Raw genomic sequence first — 16,667 nt, 5'->3', positions numbered from 1 at the left:
CACTGACCCACACACCTACCTACCCATCCATTATCCATCCACCATCTACTCACTCATCCATCCATCCATCTACCCACGCACCCATCCATCTACGCATCCACTTACCCACCCATCCATTATCCATCCATCCATCCACTGACCCACACACCTACCCACCCATCCATTATCCATCCACTCATCCGTCCACTCATCCATTCATCCATCCACCGACCCACCCATCATTATCCATCCATCCATCCACTCACTCATTCATCCATCCACTCATCCCTTTACATGCCTACCCATCCTGACACCCATGTAAAGAAGAAAAAAATGGTCCAAGGGAAGAAGTCAACCAACTGTCCAGCCATTTTATTTGTCCATGCTGTGATCCAGGCCCAGTGCTAACATTGGGGAGTCCAACACAGCTTAGACACTGAGGGGCTCCCAGTGTGTGGGGCCATGGGGCTGTGGTCTCAGAGGTATCTGAGTTTCTTCAGTGTCTATGGGCACGTAGTTCAGAGGTGCCATCTCTTGGTGGCTCAACACAATCACCAAAGGTCCTCGCTGTCTGCTTCACACCACGAGCTGTCAACCGCAAGCAGAGACAACCCGGGACCAGCAGATGCACGGGCACACAGCAACCTGAATCTCCCAGGCACATGGAGAGAGATACACAGATAGCTGTGTACATGCAGAAGCACACAAGACGTACACACATCAGCACCTGGGAGGTGCTCGAGGGTGCCGTCACATGGCAACCCCGAGCATCCGTAAAGTCTCTCTCTCTCTCTCTCTCTCTCTCTCTCTCTCTCTCTCTCTCTCTCTCACACACACACACACACACACACACACACTCACAGGGAAATGCAAATGGACACACATTAGGACACCACACACTTCTGGAGGAGAGCTTTCCAGATTGAGAGGCACTCGATGTAGTTGGACCCAGTGTAGAGAGACCTCATCCACACCTCTCTCTGCCCTGGGTCTGTGACACCAACCAGCCATCCACTAACTCACTGCTGCTCGTGGGACCCCTCACCCCAGCTCTGCTGCCCCATAACTGAGGATACACGGCAACGGCAGGGCATCCTGGTGAGGAGCGGGCTCCCTTAGCTGGCTTCTGCTGAATGACGATGACCTGTCCCTGTGATGGTCATGTGATGCCGAGGGCAGGAGCCTGCCCACTACATGGCTCAACTCGAGGTCACTGCTCAGGGACCCTGCTCAAAAGGCCTGAGCTCAACAGGCTGTGGCCAGAGACCTGCTTCCTTCCTAGGGATACCAATGACACTGCAGCCCAGGCATCTGGGGCCACTTCTGCCCACAGAACTTGAGAACCCAGCCATGTGAAGGTCCCCGTGGGGCTGACCCCATACCCAGGCCTCGCCCCTCCTCACCCCAAAGGCAGTACTGGAATTAAGAAGAAGCACAAGCCATGGAATGATACAGGCAGACTCAATATAAATAAAATATTCATATAAAAATAGTCTCTTACAAAATATTCTCTCTTATCCAGTGGCTCACTTTCCAAAAGATGGAAACTGCTGGGAGTTTTAGTATTACCTTTCCTCTCTCTATATATTCCAAACTGGACTTTTCTAATGGTGACGTTTGAGCTGGGGAGGACTACAGGATGGGAAACGTATCCTGGAAAACGTCTCCATTTCTGGACCAGCTTAAATCTCTGGAGAATTAGCAGCAAACAGCAAAAAAATATAAGTGTGTGTGTATATGTCTACATAGGTATACAGGACGTCTGCCCTTGCACTTAAACATCTAGTGCGGCAAGGGGGTACTTGCGAAATCAACTAGTAGAAGTATCTGCAGAAAGAATCATTATGTACAGTTCTACTCAGCTCCTTGTCCTAGCGACAGAATTATCCCACAGGAAAGCAAGCGGTCCACTTTGATTGCAGAAAACGGATCCCGACGAGGTGGAAGGGTTCTTTTTAATTAAATAAATTAATATTATTTTTTATCAGAATAAATTGTTAAATATTGCTCTCTTGAGGCCCCGGAGTCCAGAGTTTCTGGTGCGAAGGCTCTGCTCCGGCCAAGGAGGCCCCAGGCAGCGTCTGGGGCCGAGGGAGCGGCGCTGGGTGTGGCGTGGACAACTCGGGGCCCTGGAGGGGTCCCCCGCAGGGGACCCCACAGCAGACAAGACAAGCTCAGCGCGGCTGCAGAGGTCTGGGCCGTGCCCGCAGCGTGGAGAGCGTGCGGTCCTCGCCGCCCCACATGCGGCCAGTGGGGCCGCCGCCCCGCTGCTCACTTGCACGTGTAGACCTCGGTGCGCTCGCTGCACGTGTTGCACTTGACGTAGCAGCACCAGTGGAACTTGCAGTTGCACTGCCACACGCGGGCGTACTGGTGGGTGTTGTAGCCGCGGCCGCAGCACATGAGGTCACAGCCGCTGGCCTGGGGGGCCGTCTTGTTGCAGGCACGGCCCTGCGTGCCCACGCTGCCCGTCACCGGGTCCTCCTCGCAGTAGTTGGGCGACTTCTCAATGTACACCAGGTCGGTGTCCATGGGCTTGCGGTAGGAGAGTGGCTTCTTGATCTTCAGGAAGGTGGGCCGCTTGTTGCGGCTGGCGCGCACGGGCTCCACGTGAACAGCCTCGTTGTACTTGTCCTTGAGCACGTAGCCCAGCTCGCGGAACTGCGGCAGCGTGGTCCAGCAGGTCTTGGTGGTGCATGAGCCCGACACGCCGTGGCACTTACACTCCAGCTTCATGTTCTCCTCCAGGATCTGCGGGGGTGGCAGGGAGAGCACAGCGCGTCACTGCGTGGCCGGCCGAGTGGGGCCCCAGCCCCGCCCGCCCCCTGCCCCACCTGGCTGGGCTTGGCGTGTGTTTTTCTTTCTGGCGCAGGAAACTGAGACCTGGATTCGAACCACTCTCACCTGCAGCCTTTGTGCTGTGCCTTCCCCAGGACTCGCCTCCCCTCCCAGCCAGCCCACCCTGAGTGATCCTCATGCCGGCGCTTAGATAAGTTCAGGCCAGTCCAGACCACACATAGGTTCTCTCGGGGCTGCACAGGCTTAAAATCATTCTTGAACCAACATTTAAAAACCAGGAGACTTTCAAAGACAGACTGCCAGGTTTGTTGGCAAACAGAAAGGGCATCTGGCAACTCTGGAGTGATACTCAAATTATTTCATAACCAGTGCAGCTGGGCACTGACCTGCTGGCCACAGAGGCCAGCACGGCAGTCCCGCTGCATCTGGCTCCCCTCAGCCAGCATCATCGCATGGCATGATACCTGGAGTTCTATCAGCACCTGCCTCCCTCACGGGTCGGCATCCCTCAACTCGCCACAGTCCTTAACACTCCCTGTTGCTTCCCTGACCACAGGCTATGCTTTTTCAGAGGTCATCTGCTTTGATCACTTGTGGCAGCAACCTGAATCTCCCAGGCACATGGAGAGAGATACACAGATAGCTGTGTACATGCAGGAGCACACAAGACGTACACACATCAGCACCCGGGAGGTGCTCGAGGGTGCCGTCACATGGCAACCCCGAGCATCCTTAAAGTCTCTCTCTCTCTCTCCCTCCCTCTCTCCCTCTCTCCCTCTCTCCCTCTCTCTCTCTCTCTCTCTCTCTCTCTCTCTCTCTCTCTCACACACACACACACACACACACACACACACACACACACCCCACACAGGGAAATGCAAATGGACACACATTAGGACACCATACCCTTCTGGAGGAGAGCTTTCCAGATTGAGAGGCACTGGATGTAGTTGGACCCAGTGTAGAGAGATGTCCACACTGCTATGGACATCTGAGTCTGGTAACCCTGACTCTGATTTCACCTTCCCTGACTCCCAGCCTGGATGATGTTTTCCTTCTTCTGAGTTCCCAGCACCTCTCAGGCATCATCACAGCATGAGGGGCAGCATTGTACAGGGAGTGAAAAGCAGAGATTTGGACCCTGGGTTTAAATCCCAGATCTAACATGAACCTGCTGTGTGCCCTCAGGCAACTTGCTTCAGCGCAGCTGCAGTTTCCCCACGTGCAGAACGGGGAGGATGATAGTACTTCATTATAATCGTACAATGAGATGCTGGACAGAAATGAGGAGGAACTTCTAACACACACAAGAAGCTCAGGTCTCTAAGATGTAATGTTGCATGAAAGAAGTTGGATGCAAAAGAGAATATACTGTGTGATTCCGCTGATAGGAAGTTCAAGGGCAGGCAAAGCTAACGACTGGTTTTCACTTAATCTTTATTTACATGTATAGGCAGTGGGCCAGAGATGGTCCACGTGCTGGATTTTGCTGACCCCTGCTTTGGAATATCCCAGCAATAAAAGAAGACACCATTTACCAAACCCCCCATCGTATAAGATATTTATATTGCTTTCAGGGTTTGTTTGTTTGTTTTCCAATTTTTCTCCTCCCTCCTTTCTTTCTGTTTTTTTACAAACTATATGTAATGTGTAAGGAGGTGTTTTTGGAACTAAAGCTTCTCCTACTTCCCCTCATCTTCAGCCTGATTTCATCCTAACGGACACTTGCTGTTGTGTGCCAGGCAGTGGGACGGGGATGTATTAGTGAACGTGGTTTCTGGGTCACTTTCCTGCTTCTTCATCCAGACTGCCAAATTGCCTTTGCCTGTTATATAGTGAAAGAGTAAGTGAATGAATGAGTAAGTGACTAGACATCTATCTGTCACCTGTGCACACCACACACTGGGTCCGTGCTTTTCTACGTGGCGTCTTATTTAACTCCATGGAGTTAGCGTGACTCCATTGAACAAGGCAAAAACCGAGGCTCGGCTGACTCCCGGAGCGGGTCTGTGAGGTGTTCGGGAACGAGGGTCTTACTGCCAAGGGGTGCGAATCGAGTGCTTGGTGGCTGCACACTTGCTCTGTGACCTTGGGATTGTCACATCCCCTTCTGCGGGCCTCAGTTGCCTTCAGTGAACATGGAGTGAAGGCAATTCCATCTTTTCTGACAAAAGTTAGAGGGCTGGCACGAAATCAGATATCCCAAAATAGCCATTAGTTCTGCCTCTGGGTCTGGGCCTGTGCTGGTGCTGGGGACACAGAGGTGACAAGATAAGATTCCCGTCTCCAAGGATGGGCCCATGTCCAGGGTCCTCCCAACCCTGGATGCTCAGCTTCCAGGAGGAGGTGACCCGTGCTGGTCAGTATACTCAACAGAAGGGGAGACCACGGTGTCTGCACTTAAACAAGCCAGCGAGGCCGGGGCATCCCGAGTGTTTGGGGACAGGGATGGACTGCGGTCAGCTGAATGCCTGGTTCCAGGACACCTAGAGCGACAGAGCACATACTGTCCTGCAGCCTCCACACACGTGCAGCTGGTGGTGGGTGAGCAGCCCCCCAGATCACACAGATGTCCCTTTTGGTCATCAGTGAGGAGATAGTTCCCAAATGTGACCATTCCGTGTTGGTCTAAAAAGCGTGGGGAAGAGCGAGGGGCAGAGGTGTGATGTGTGCCGGGGGCAGAGTTGGGCAGGCGTGTCTGAGGCCGCACGGCCTGGCTGGTGGATCTTAGTGTGTCAGAGACTCCAACACGGATGCCTGAGGGCAGGGGGCATTGGGAACAGATTCTGACACTGAGTGTGGGTGAGGCCACAGAGCACCTGGAAAGCTGAGATGCACAGAGCTGTGAATCAGAAGTGTCCCTTCCAGGATGTGTGCCCTAGAGAATCATATGCTTGTGCGCACAGGAAAGAGGTTCAAGAATGTTCAGAGCATCAGCGTTCATTGTGGCTCCAAACTGGGCGGGACCTGATGTCCATCCACGGTTAAATGGATAAGCGGAGGCGTGTGGGCTCAGCGGGACACTCGAGGGCAGTGACCATGACCAGCTACGGCAGCAGAGGTCAACCTCAGAAGTACAGTGGGGAGGGAAAGAGGCAATCGTGGATGACTTCCACAGAATGATTTCATGTGTATCAAGTTCAAAGGCGGCATAACTGGACTGTGTTGTTTAGGGGCACATACAGAGGCGGTGAGTGCAATGGAGAGGAAAGAAATGAGGGCCATAAATATCAAGGCAGTGGTTGTCCGTCGGGTAGGAGGTGAGGGGCTGTGGCGGGTGAGGATCACCCAGGGGGCGCCTGGGGTCCTGGCAATATTCTGTTCCTTGATATGAGTGCTTTAAAATTATTCTTTTAAATCCACGTGGATGATCTGAGCGCTTTTCTGCGTGTAAGCTGTACGTGCAATTTATAAAAATGCAGTGGGCACAGTAGCCCACAAGCACAAGAAAATACGCTCAGCATCATTCGCTCCAGGGAAATGCACGTCAGCAGCACAGTGAGACACCAGTTCGCACCCACTGGGATGGCTACAAGGGGAAACACAGGTAGAACAGTTGCTGGCGAGGATGCGGAGAAAAGGGAACGAACCCTCAAACACTGCTGGTGGGAATGTGAAATGGTGCAGCCCCTGTGGCAATGGCCCGGCAGTTCCTCAAAGTGTTGAACATACAGTTACCAAGTGACCCAGGGTTATGGTCGCAATGTCTGGGTCTCGCCCTCGCCACCCCTCAACTCATACGTTGAAATCCTAACCCCCAAAGTGATGGTATTTGGTGGGGCCTTAGGGAGGTTCTTAAATCATGAGGGTGAAGCCCTCGTGAATGGGATTAGTACCTCATAAAAGAGGCTCCAGAGAGACCCCAGCCCCTTCCAACTCGTGAGGACCCAGTGAGAAGGCCCCAGTTATGAGCCAGGAAGTGGGTCCTCATCAGGACTCAACCCTCATCTCGGGCTCCCAGCCTCCAGGACTGGGAGAGATCAATTTCTGTTGTTTCTCTGCCGCCCAGTCTGGGGCATTTTGTTGTAGCCACTCAGGCACACTAAGACACCCAGCAGTTCCATTCCTGGGCATATACCCAGGGGAAATGAAAACACACATCCACATAAAAAACTGATAAAACAAAGTTTATAGCAGCATTCTTTAAAATAGCCCCAAAGTGGAAACAACCCATATGACCACTGATGAACAGATAAATGAACCCAACTGATGAAAGGTAAGTGAAGTCCATCCGTTCAGCAGAATATTATTCAGCCAGAAAAAGGGATGAAGTGCCGACACCTGCTACACCATGGATGGACCTTGAAAACATGCTGCTCAGTGAAAGAAGCCAGACACACAAGACCACATACCGTATAGCTGCGTTTATAGGAAATGTCCAGAAGAGGCAACTCTGTGGAGACAGACGGTAGACTAGTGGGCTGGGAGGAGGTTCGGGAAATGGGGAGAGACGGCTGAAGAGGGTGTAGGTCTCTTTTTGAGGTAAATTGATCGTGGTGATGGTTGCGCGTATCTGTGAATATGTTAGTGTTGACCTGTACGCTTTGAGTGAGGGCATGGTACAGTATATGAATTAGACTAATTAAGTTGGCTTTTTAAGAAAAAGTCCCTGGTAGGATGTCGTGAAGAAGCATTGGGTTGTATTTGTGCGTCTGTGACACTGAATGTGTCCTCGGTGGTGGCCCCTGAGCAACGAGCCCCAGAGCCAGGGCCAGGCGCCCAGGCTGGGCAGGCAGCTGCCTTCCTCTCCTTCTGTGGCCACCATGACCTGAGGCCGTGGCGGCATTTGTGTGGGCCCCTAATCAGATGACACGCAGCCCCTTCATGCCGCAAACTCTGCATCTTGAGAGCCTCAGTGATCACATTATGTCCGCATTAAGCTGGGCATAATCACAGCCGCCCTGGCCAGGGCTGGTCACCCAGATGGGCACCGAGCCCTTTGCCCAAAGCAGGGGACAACAGCAGAGGAAGTGGGTGGGACAGAGCCACGCTGTGCTCCCACCGTGAGGCCAGCTGGCTCCCAGCTTCCAAGCTGCCCAGGGGGACTTCCGGGGCACCCCCCTTAAACCTGAAGACCTTGGGACACGCCGAGCACCTGCTGTGTGCCGGCACCATGCAAGGACTGGGGTCTCAGTAAAGTTAAGGCCACGAAGCTGCCGCCCTTGTAAAGAAGACATGCTGTGGGGAGAGGGGAGCAGGCACCCACTTCAGATAATAGAATAAGTGAGACGGAGAAGGTGGGAGAGGATCGGGGCTGGAGAGGATCGCGGGAGGAGGCAGGGGCGGCTACGTGACACTGACGGTAGGGGGACACCCGAGCAGAGGGCAGCACAGACCTGTCCTCTCGTTTCATCTCCACTTGAAAGACGGACTGAGGCAGGGCAAAGGGCCCGAGGCTTCTGCACAGTAGGGCCAAGGCCTTGCGCTGACCGGGCTACAGTGCAGGTGTCCAGGTGGCACAGGTAGGGGGGCCCATCCCAGAGGCTCTACCAACCATGTTAAGGAGGTGCGATTTTTTTTATTATTCAGTGTTTTTTTGTTGAACTTTTAAGTTTTATATTTACGGAAAAATTGTGAAAATAGTACAGAGGATTCCCATACGTCCTGTATCCGGTTTTGCCTATGACTAACATCTGACATTAGTGTGGTAAACGTAAACTTATTAGTGTGGTAAATTAATTAATTAGCTGATATTAATTTACTATTATGAACTGAAGTCCATACTTTATTCAGATTCCCTTGGTTGATATGGTATGTCCCTTTCTGTTCCAGGATCCCATCCAGGCCACCACACGGCATTGAGTCATCCTGTCTCCTTGGGCCGGGAGGTGGGGTCTTATTGCGTGTGGACAGGGCAGCCAGTGCTGCCAGGAGCAGGATTTACGATTTTAGAAAGACCTCACGTTGTCTGGAACAAACCCAGCACTCACGCTGGTGCTGGGGGACTGTGTGTGTGTGTCTTTGGGGGTGGAGGGTAATATGGGAAAGCTCTGTACCTTCTCCTCAGTTTTGCTGTGAACCTAAAACTTTTCTGAAAAAATAATCTATTTAAAAAAAAAAAATCCCAGGAGAGAAGGAGGGAGTTTTTCTGGAGTCAAGATTTGGTTGTTTCTGCAGCTGACCGGGTGGATGTCCTCACTGGGCCTGGGTTTCCCCATTTTGAACTCAAGGGTTTGAAGTAAATGATTTACGAGGCTGCTTCTGACTCTGAGAATCCTGACCTCATATCCACACTGCTTTTTAACCCAGACCAAGCGTTTTCAGAGCTCTGATGGCATCTGGTAGTCTGACACCTGCTGAGAGATGGGCATATCCATCCCATTTCACAGGTGAGGAAACTGAGTCTCAGAGAAAGGAAGGGACTTAAGACCACAGAGCAGGCTGGATCTCCTCCATACGTCTCTCCAGAGCACTCCCCACCCTTCCCCAGGAGGCTGGACCAGAGGGTGGCACCCCTGAGCTTGATCTAGTTCCCTGATGGCTATCGGTGAGTGGCCTGGCCCAGGGCACACCGGCCGAATGCAGCCGCGCCCCTTCCAGGTGGGTCTGGCCAGTGGAAGGCACTGGAGGGAGCCCTGAGGGCAGAGCAAAGTCCTGGTTAGTAGTCCTCCCGCTCCCCCCTGCTGGCCCACAGGGTGGCTGTGTTCCTCTAGCAGAGGTCATGGCTCCCACATCCTCTCTGTGAGTCCCCCTGGGTTCTAGCAGCCCGACCACCCTAAGGAGTAATGGGACCCCTGGCACCAGCCCCAGGGTGCTGCACCATCCCCCTTGGTTCCTTTAACTTTGTCCTTTGTTTTATTAGCAACCTCTCCTTTACAAAACAGCTCTGTTGCAATATAATTCACATACCATACGATTCACTGTACTAAAGTACACGATTCAGTGGTTTTTAGTATATGCAGAGCTGTGCAACCATCACCACTAAGTTTAGAACATTTTCATCACCCCAGAAGAAACCCCATGCCCATCCGTAGTCGCTCCTGTTCCTCCCTTCCTCTCAGTCCCTGGCAACCACTGATCTACTTTCTGTCTTTATAGCTTTGCCTGTTCCGGACATATAAATGGACTCATACAGTATGTGGCCTGTTGTGTGCCCAGTTTCCTTCACTCAGCATAATGCTTTCAAAGTTCATCCATGGTGTAGCAGGTGTCAGCACTTCCTTCCTTTTTATGGCTGAATAATATTCCATTGTAGGGGTATGCCGCACTCTATCCACCCATTCATCCGTTGTTGGCCTGCAGTCTCTGTTTAAAACTCTCCCGAATTTCCTAGTCTGAATGTGCCTGTTGCATGGGCCCTGACCCCGGCGCTGCACACCATTCCTCGTGGCAGAGCCAAGCACGAGCCCACCCCGGGACTCCCAGCCTGTCCTCTTTCCCCTTCGTCCACCTCTGGGCTCTGCACCTGCCGGCCCTTATCTGGAAGGCCAATCTTTACTGCCATTATAGAGGCTCAAACCAACAATTCCACCACAGAATATGTACCCTCTGGGGAGGCTCATGCATGTGTAAAATGACAGCCTCAGAGAGGCATTATCTGAAATATCAGAAGGCCGAAAGGATCTAAAGATCACCAATGGGGACTGGTTCTACAAATCATGGTGCACGGGTAGACTGGAATGTCCTGCAGCTGCCGGAGAGAATGAGGCAGCCCTGCACTTTCTAGTGAGGTACACAGTGGAGAGAACAGAGGTGCAGGAAAGTATGCAGAGCAGGAGCTGTTTGTACGAGACAGAAAAGACCTGTGCGTGCGTGTTCCTAAGAACACAGAATAACATCCCTGGAGGAATACGTGAGACACTGGTAGGAGTAGCTGCCTCCGGGGAGGATACCAGGTATCAGGGGCCTTACTTTTCATAGGATTGTTCTTTGTACCATTTGAATATTCTACACTGTCAGAAAAAAAGTCACCTCCTCCCCAAAGCCTTCCCTGATTGCCAGGGCAGTCGTTCACTCCCTCATGGTTTCCATAACTGTCCTGGGCTGTTGGGTAATTTTCACTTTGTCCCTGTGGTGACTGTCTACCTGTTAGCTTCCCCCATCAGGCCAGCAGCCCTCTGTGGTGGACATGGAGATATACCACCCAAACCCCCTTCAAGGGAGGTCTTGCTTCACAGCTACATGTAGAGATGTGCTGGTGAACAGACTCTCAAAAAAAAAAAAATGCCCTGTTTTGTAGTGTTTGCCAATTCCTGTGGGATAAATCCTCCCACCATGGCCACTTTTAAGCTACCGGTGGTTTCCCAATCAGCTTGCAATCTCTAATATTTATTTAATACTGCATCTTACGAGTGATAAGCCCTGGCACCAGCACACCATGGGACAGGGAAGGCTCCAGCTGTCAGATCCTGCAGGGTCTGTCCCAGCTCCAGATCCCTTCAGCCCTCTCTGGGGACAGAGAGAGGCAGGGGTGCCAAGGTCCGGCCACTCCCACCGCAGCTCCAGAGCACCCACCGTGGCTTTGCAGGCCAGCATCACGACTGCACTTCTGCCCTGTCCTGCTCCTCCCACCCTCTTCACTGACCCCTAATAAACAGCTTAGACCGAACTTCATCTCAGCCTCTCCTCCTGGAGAACCCTACCTGTGACACTCCTGGGGGGCTGGGGACATTCCCCTCCACCTCCTAGCCCCAGGCAGAGAGCCTGGCGTAGAACAGGTGCCAGCCAACTGCGAGGGGAAAGAAGGACCTACTGTGTGTCTGCTCTGATGTGCATTCATTCACTTGCTCACTCATTTTGCACTGAGCACCTACTGTGTGCTGCTGGCATCACTCCTGCTGTGGAGGCCCTGGGAGGACCATGATACAAACAGATGCTGCCCCTGCCTTCTCTGAGCCTGCAGACCCACACCAGAAGCAGCCATGGAATTAATACTCCCCCCAAATCTAATTACAAGTTGGTGAGTGCTGTGAAGGAGTGACACAGAGAGCGAAGAAAACTTGACCCAGGAGGAGCTGCTCTGTTTGCAGCAAGGGCCAGATACCAGGAAGGACATATTAGAATGAGCTAAACTCAAGACCATACAATGGAGAAAAGACAGGCTCTTCAATAAACGGTGCTGGGAAAACTGGACAGCTCCATGTAAAAGAATGAAATTAGAACACTCCCTAACACCATACACAGAAGCAAACTCACGATGGATTAAAGATGTAAATGTAAGACTGGATACTATCAAACTCTTAGAGGAAAACACAGGCAGAACATTCTAGGACATAAATCACAGCAAGATCCTTTTTGACCCACCTCCTAGAGAAATGGAAATAAAAACAAAAATAAACAAATGGGACCTAATGAAACTCAAAAGCTCTTGCACAGCAAAGGAAACCATAAACAAAACGAAAAGACAACCCACAGAATGGAAGAAAATATTTGCAAATGATGCGGCCGACAATGGATTAATTTCCAAAATTTACAAACAGCTTATGTGGCTCAATATCAAAAAAACAAACAACCTAATCAAAAAATGGGCAGAAGACCTAAACAGACATTTCACCAAAGAAGACATACAGATGGCCAAGAGGCACATGAAAAGATGCTCAGTGTCACTAATTATTAGAGAAATGCAAATCAGAACTCCAGTGAGGTATCACCTCACACCAGTCAGAATGGGCATCATTAAAAAGTCTACAAACAAATGCTGGAGAGGGTGTGGAGAAAAGGGAACCCTCCTACACTGTTGGTGGGAATGTAAACTGGCGTAGCCACTATGGAGAACAATATGGAGGTTCCTTAAAAAACTAAAAATAGACCTACCACATGATCCAGCAGTTCCACTCCTGGGCATATATCCGTAGAAAAACATGGTTCAAAAGGATACATGCACCCCAAAGTTCACAGCAGCACTATTTACAATAGCCAAGACCTGGAAGCAACCTAAATGTCCATCGACAGAGGAATAGATAAAGAAGATGTGGTACGTATATACGATGGAATATTAGCCATAAAAATGAATGAAATAATGCCATTTGCAGCAACATGGATGGACCTGGAGATTATCATACTAAGTGAAATAAGTCAAAGACAAATACCATAAGATATCACGTATATCTGGAATCTAAGATGATACAAATGAACTTACAAAACAGAAACAGATTCACAGATTAGAGAACGAATTTATGGTTACCGGGGAGAAGGACAGATTGGGAGTTTGGGACTGACATGTACACACTGCTATATTTAAAACAGATAATCAACAAGGACCTACTATACAGCACAGGGAACTCTGCTCAATATTCTGTAATAACGTAAATGGGAGAAGAATTTGAAAAAGAACAGATACATGCATATGTATAACTGAATCACTTTGCTGTACACCTGAAACTAACACAACATTGTTAATCAACTATACTCCAATATAAAATAAAATTTTTTTTTTATTCAAACTTGGAATAATATTTTTTAAAAAATTTCTATGGAACCTGAGAAAAGTGAAGAAACGTAAAAATGTAAAGGAAAAGAAACTAAAATCTTTCTAAATAAATACCTGACATTAAAAAAATAAAATAAAATCGATAACCAACAAGGACCTACTGTATAGCACAGGGAACTCTGCTCAATATTCTGTAATAACCTAAGTGGGAAAAGAATTTGAAAAAGGATACATGCACATGTATACGTATAACTGAACCACTTTGCTGAAACTAATGCAACATTATTAATCAACTATACTCCAGTATAAAATAAAAATTAAAAAAAAAAAATCAGCCAGACTTAGGAGGATGGGGCAATGGCAGTTCAAACCAGGGAAGAGCACATGCCAAGGCCCAGAGGTGGGAGGGATGCAGCCCGACCCCGAGAGGAACGGAGCAGACACGGCTGGGGCCGTGTGAGAAGAGATGGAGCGGGGAGGCGGCAGGGCTGGACGCTCAGGGCAGGGATGCACCTGGAGTACCTGTGAGCCAAGGGGCTTTCGTGCAGGGAGTGATGAGGTCTGACTGACACTCTGAAAGATCGTGCCAAAGAGAGTGGAAATTAGGTCAGAGAGTCAGAGTGGCAGGATGGAGATCCAGAGGGAATGTTCCCATCACCCAGGCCAGAGATGACGGCAGCTCCGATGAAGAGGGTGCAGTGGAGGGAAGAGAAGGCAATACTCGGTGGGGGAGGATTGCGGGGCCCAGGGGTGACTCATGGGCCTCTGATGGATACGGAGGCCGTGCACTGAGACGAGGGACCGGAGGAGGGGCCAGGCTTGGGGAAGGGCTTGTGTTGAGGGTGTGATGAGAAAATTTGGGGCACAGTGAGTGGCCAGGAAAAGGGGCCTCTCAGGGAGCAGAAGGGCCTTTTGGTGCCACTGAAATCTGGCCCCAGCCAGCTTGGGTGTCCACAGTGGATAATCCCAGTCAGGATTCAGTCACTTCCAAAGACTAAATGAAACGTGTGGTTGAAAACAGCCAGAAGTAGGACGAACACCTATAATTTTGGGTATTAAAAAAAAAAAGATTGCGGAAGCACAAGATAGGAGAGACTGAGAAAGACGGAAAGCTTTAGCTGACCACCAGAGCACTATGAACTCAGAGGCTGCGGAAAAGCCAACCATCTGAAGCCGTATTAACAGAGGTCTAGCGCTCACAACACCAGAGGAGATGGTCTTGCTCTATCGTTTCCAGAACTGGGCTACGCCCCAGCAGATGGACAGAACCAGAGCACACGTGGAGGGGAAGGGACTGGAGAGCCCAGGCTAAAGGAGCTGGAGCTGTCCCGCCTAGAGAAGGCAGTGTCTGGGGTCCTGGTCACCGCCCCATACATTCTGCAGGCCTGTCCTGGGGCAGGGTGAATAGGAGGGACCGTGTCTGTTTCGAGGACAGGACTGGGACCCCAGCTGGAGGGGAGTCATAAGGCAACAGGTCCCAGCTCAGTGAGATGCCAGCCGTCCCCACTAGGCTGACCAGCACTGGAGGGGCCGCCAGGGGGCGGGGGGGGTGCTGGTGAGCACCTGTCCTGGGAGGGTGTGGGGTCTGCAGTGGGGATTCCTGAACCAGGTGGGGCAGGGCTGCTCTCACCCTGCTTCTCTGTCCCCCAGCCCAGCCCCAAACCTGTCTGGAGCAGTAGGAAGGATTTTCTGCATCGCTGGAGGGAAGAAAATCAATCTCCTTCTGACAGGTCCCCCAGGAAGTGCCAACAATGTACCAGGTGCTGCCCAGAGCCCAGAATTACCAGGGCGGGGCTCCCACGCCTGGGAGAGGCCTCCAGAGAAACTTGGCTCCAGAAAGATTCCTGATTCATTACACCCAACAGATACCATCAAGGTTGGCCTCCTGGGCTGTCCAAACTCTCGGGGCTGCCCAGATGATCTAGGGGTGAACTTACTGGAGGAGGAGGGGTTCTCAGGGGAGGGAGGTCAGACAGCGACCTCTGGCTCCCACACGTCCCCGCCACATGGTGCTCCTGGGACCGGGAGCCTCTGTCACCTGCCACAGCATTCTGAGAGGCATCTGAGTATTAAAGCCAAAAGCTGTTTGCCAGTGTTGAATTCCACCGCCTCCCTTCACCTCTCCGCCAAACTGCAGTCCCCAGGAAAAAAACAGCCCAGCAGGATTTCCACCTCAGGGCAACCGGTCCTCCTACCTGCCCTCCTCCAGGAATGCACCTCCATTCATCCCGGCATGGCCCAGTCCATCCCAGCCTTTCCAGGGCCTCGGCAAATGCCACCTCTTCCTCAGAGTGCCCTGCCCGCGCCCCGCCTAGCCCCAGGAGGACTCCTCCAGCACGGACCTCTCCCGACCTCTCCCACTCCTGACGCCCTTCTCTTTGTGCTTTGTTTTACAGCGAGCGCAGCTGGGCCTCCGAGTTCTGCAAACTCTGATTCCTCGGTGAGCCTTTCCCCAGCCGCAGATGCTAAAGCAGTCCCACAGGTCATCACCCCCAGTTCCCACGGGTCACCACTCCCAGTTCCCACGGGTCACCACTCCCAGCTCCCACCGGTCATCACACCTAGATCTCCCTGGTCATCACCCCCAGATCCCACAGGTCACCACCCCCAGTTCCCATCGGTCATCACCCCCAGTTCCCACGGGTCACCACCCCCAGTTCCCATGGGTCACCACTCCCAGTTGCCACTGGTCATCACCCCCAGTTCCCACCAGTCATCACCCTCAGTTCCCACGGGTCACCACCCCCAGTTCCCACGGGTCATCACCCCCAGTTCCCACGGGTCACCACCCCCAGTTCCCACAGGTCACCACTCCCAGTTCCCTCCGGTCATCACCCCCAGTTCCCACCAGTCATCACCCTCAGTTCCCATGGGTCATCACCCCCAGTTCATACGGCTCATCACTCAGATCCCACGGGTCATCACCCCCAGTTTCCACGGGTCACAACTCCCAGTTCCCACCGGTCATCACTCCTAGATCTCCCCGGTCATCACCCCCAGATCCCACGGGTCATCACCCCAGTTCCCACGGGTCACCGCCCCCAGTTCCCACTGGTCATCACCCCCAGTTCTCACGGGTCATCACCCCAGTTCCCACGGGTCATCACTCCCAGATCCTACGGGTCACCACCCCCAGTTCCTACGGGTCATCACTCCCAGATCCCACGGGTCATCACCCCCAGTTCCCACAGGTCACCACCCCCTGTTCCCACAGGTCATCACCCCCAGTTCCCACGGGTCACCACTCCCAGATCCCTCCGGTCATCACTCCCAGTTCCCACGGGTCATCACCCCCAGTTCCCACGGGTCATCACTCCCAGATCTCACTCGTCATCACCACCAGTTCCCCCCAGTCATCACCCGCAGTTCCCACCGGTCATCACCCCTAGATCCCATGGGTCATCACCCCCAGTTCCCACGGGTCATCACCCCCAGTCCCCATGGGTCATCACCCCCAGTTCCCACGGGTCATCACTCCCAGATCCCACAGGTCATCACCCCCAGTTTCCACCGGTCATCA

At 52.1% G+C, this 16,667-nt stretch overlaps 1 protein-coding gene across 1 annotated transcript in view; it reads right to left on the bottom strand.

The window, feature by feature from the left end:
- Window positions 1–348: 348 nt before the first annotated feature.
- The window catches only part of WNT7A (Wnt family member 7A), a 67,404-nt gene continuing 51,085 nt past the window's right edge, over window positions 349–16,667 (bottom strand). The window contains exon 4 of the mRNA XM_060021518.1: window positions 349–2,730. Coding sequence (XP_059877501.1) covers window positions 2,251–2,730 — 480 coding nt within the window. The 3' untranslated portion in view covers window positions 349–2,250. The remainder of the gene's footprint in view (window positions 2,731–16,667) is intronic.

This window comes from Delphinus delphis, chromosome 10, assembly GCF_949987515.2.
Source record: "Delphinus delphis chromosome 10, mDelDel1.2, whole genome shotgun sequence".
NCBI lineage: Eukaryota > Metazoa > Chordata > Mammalia > Artiodactyla > Delphinidae > Delphinus > Delphinus delphis.
The sequence above is the reverse complement of the archived record's forward strand: the minus strand, read 5'-3'. Positions and strand labels throughout refer to the sequence as shown.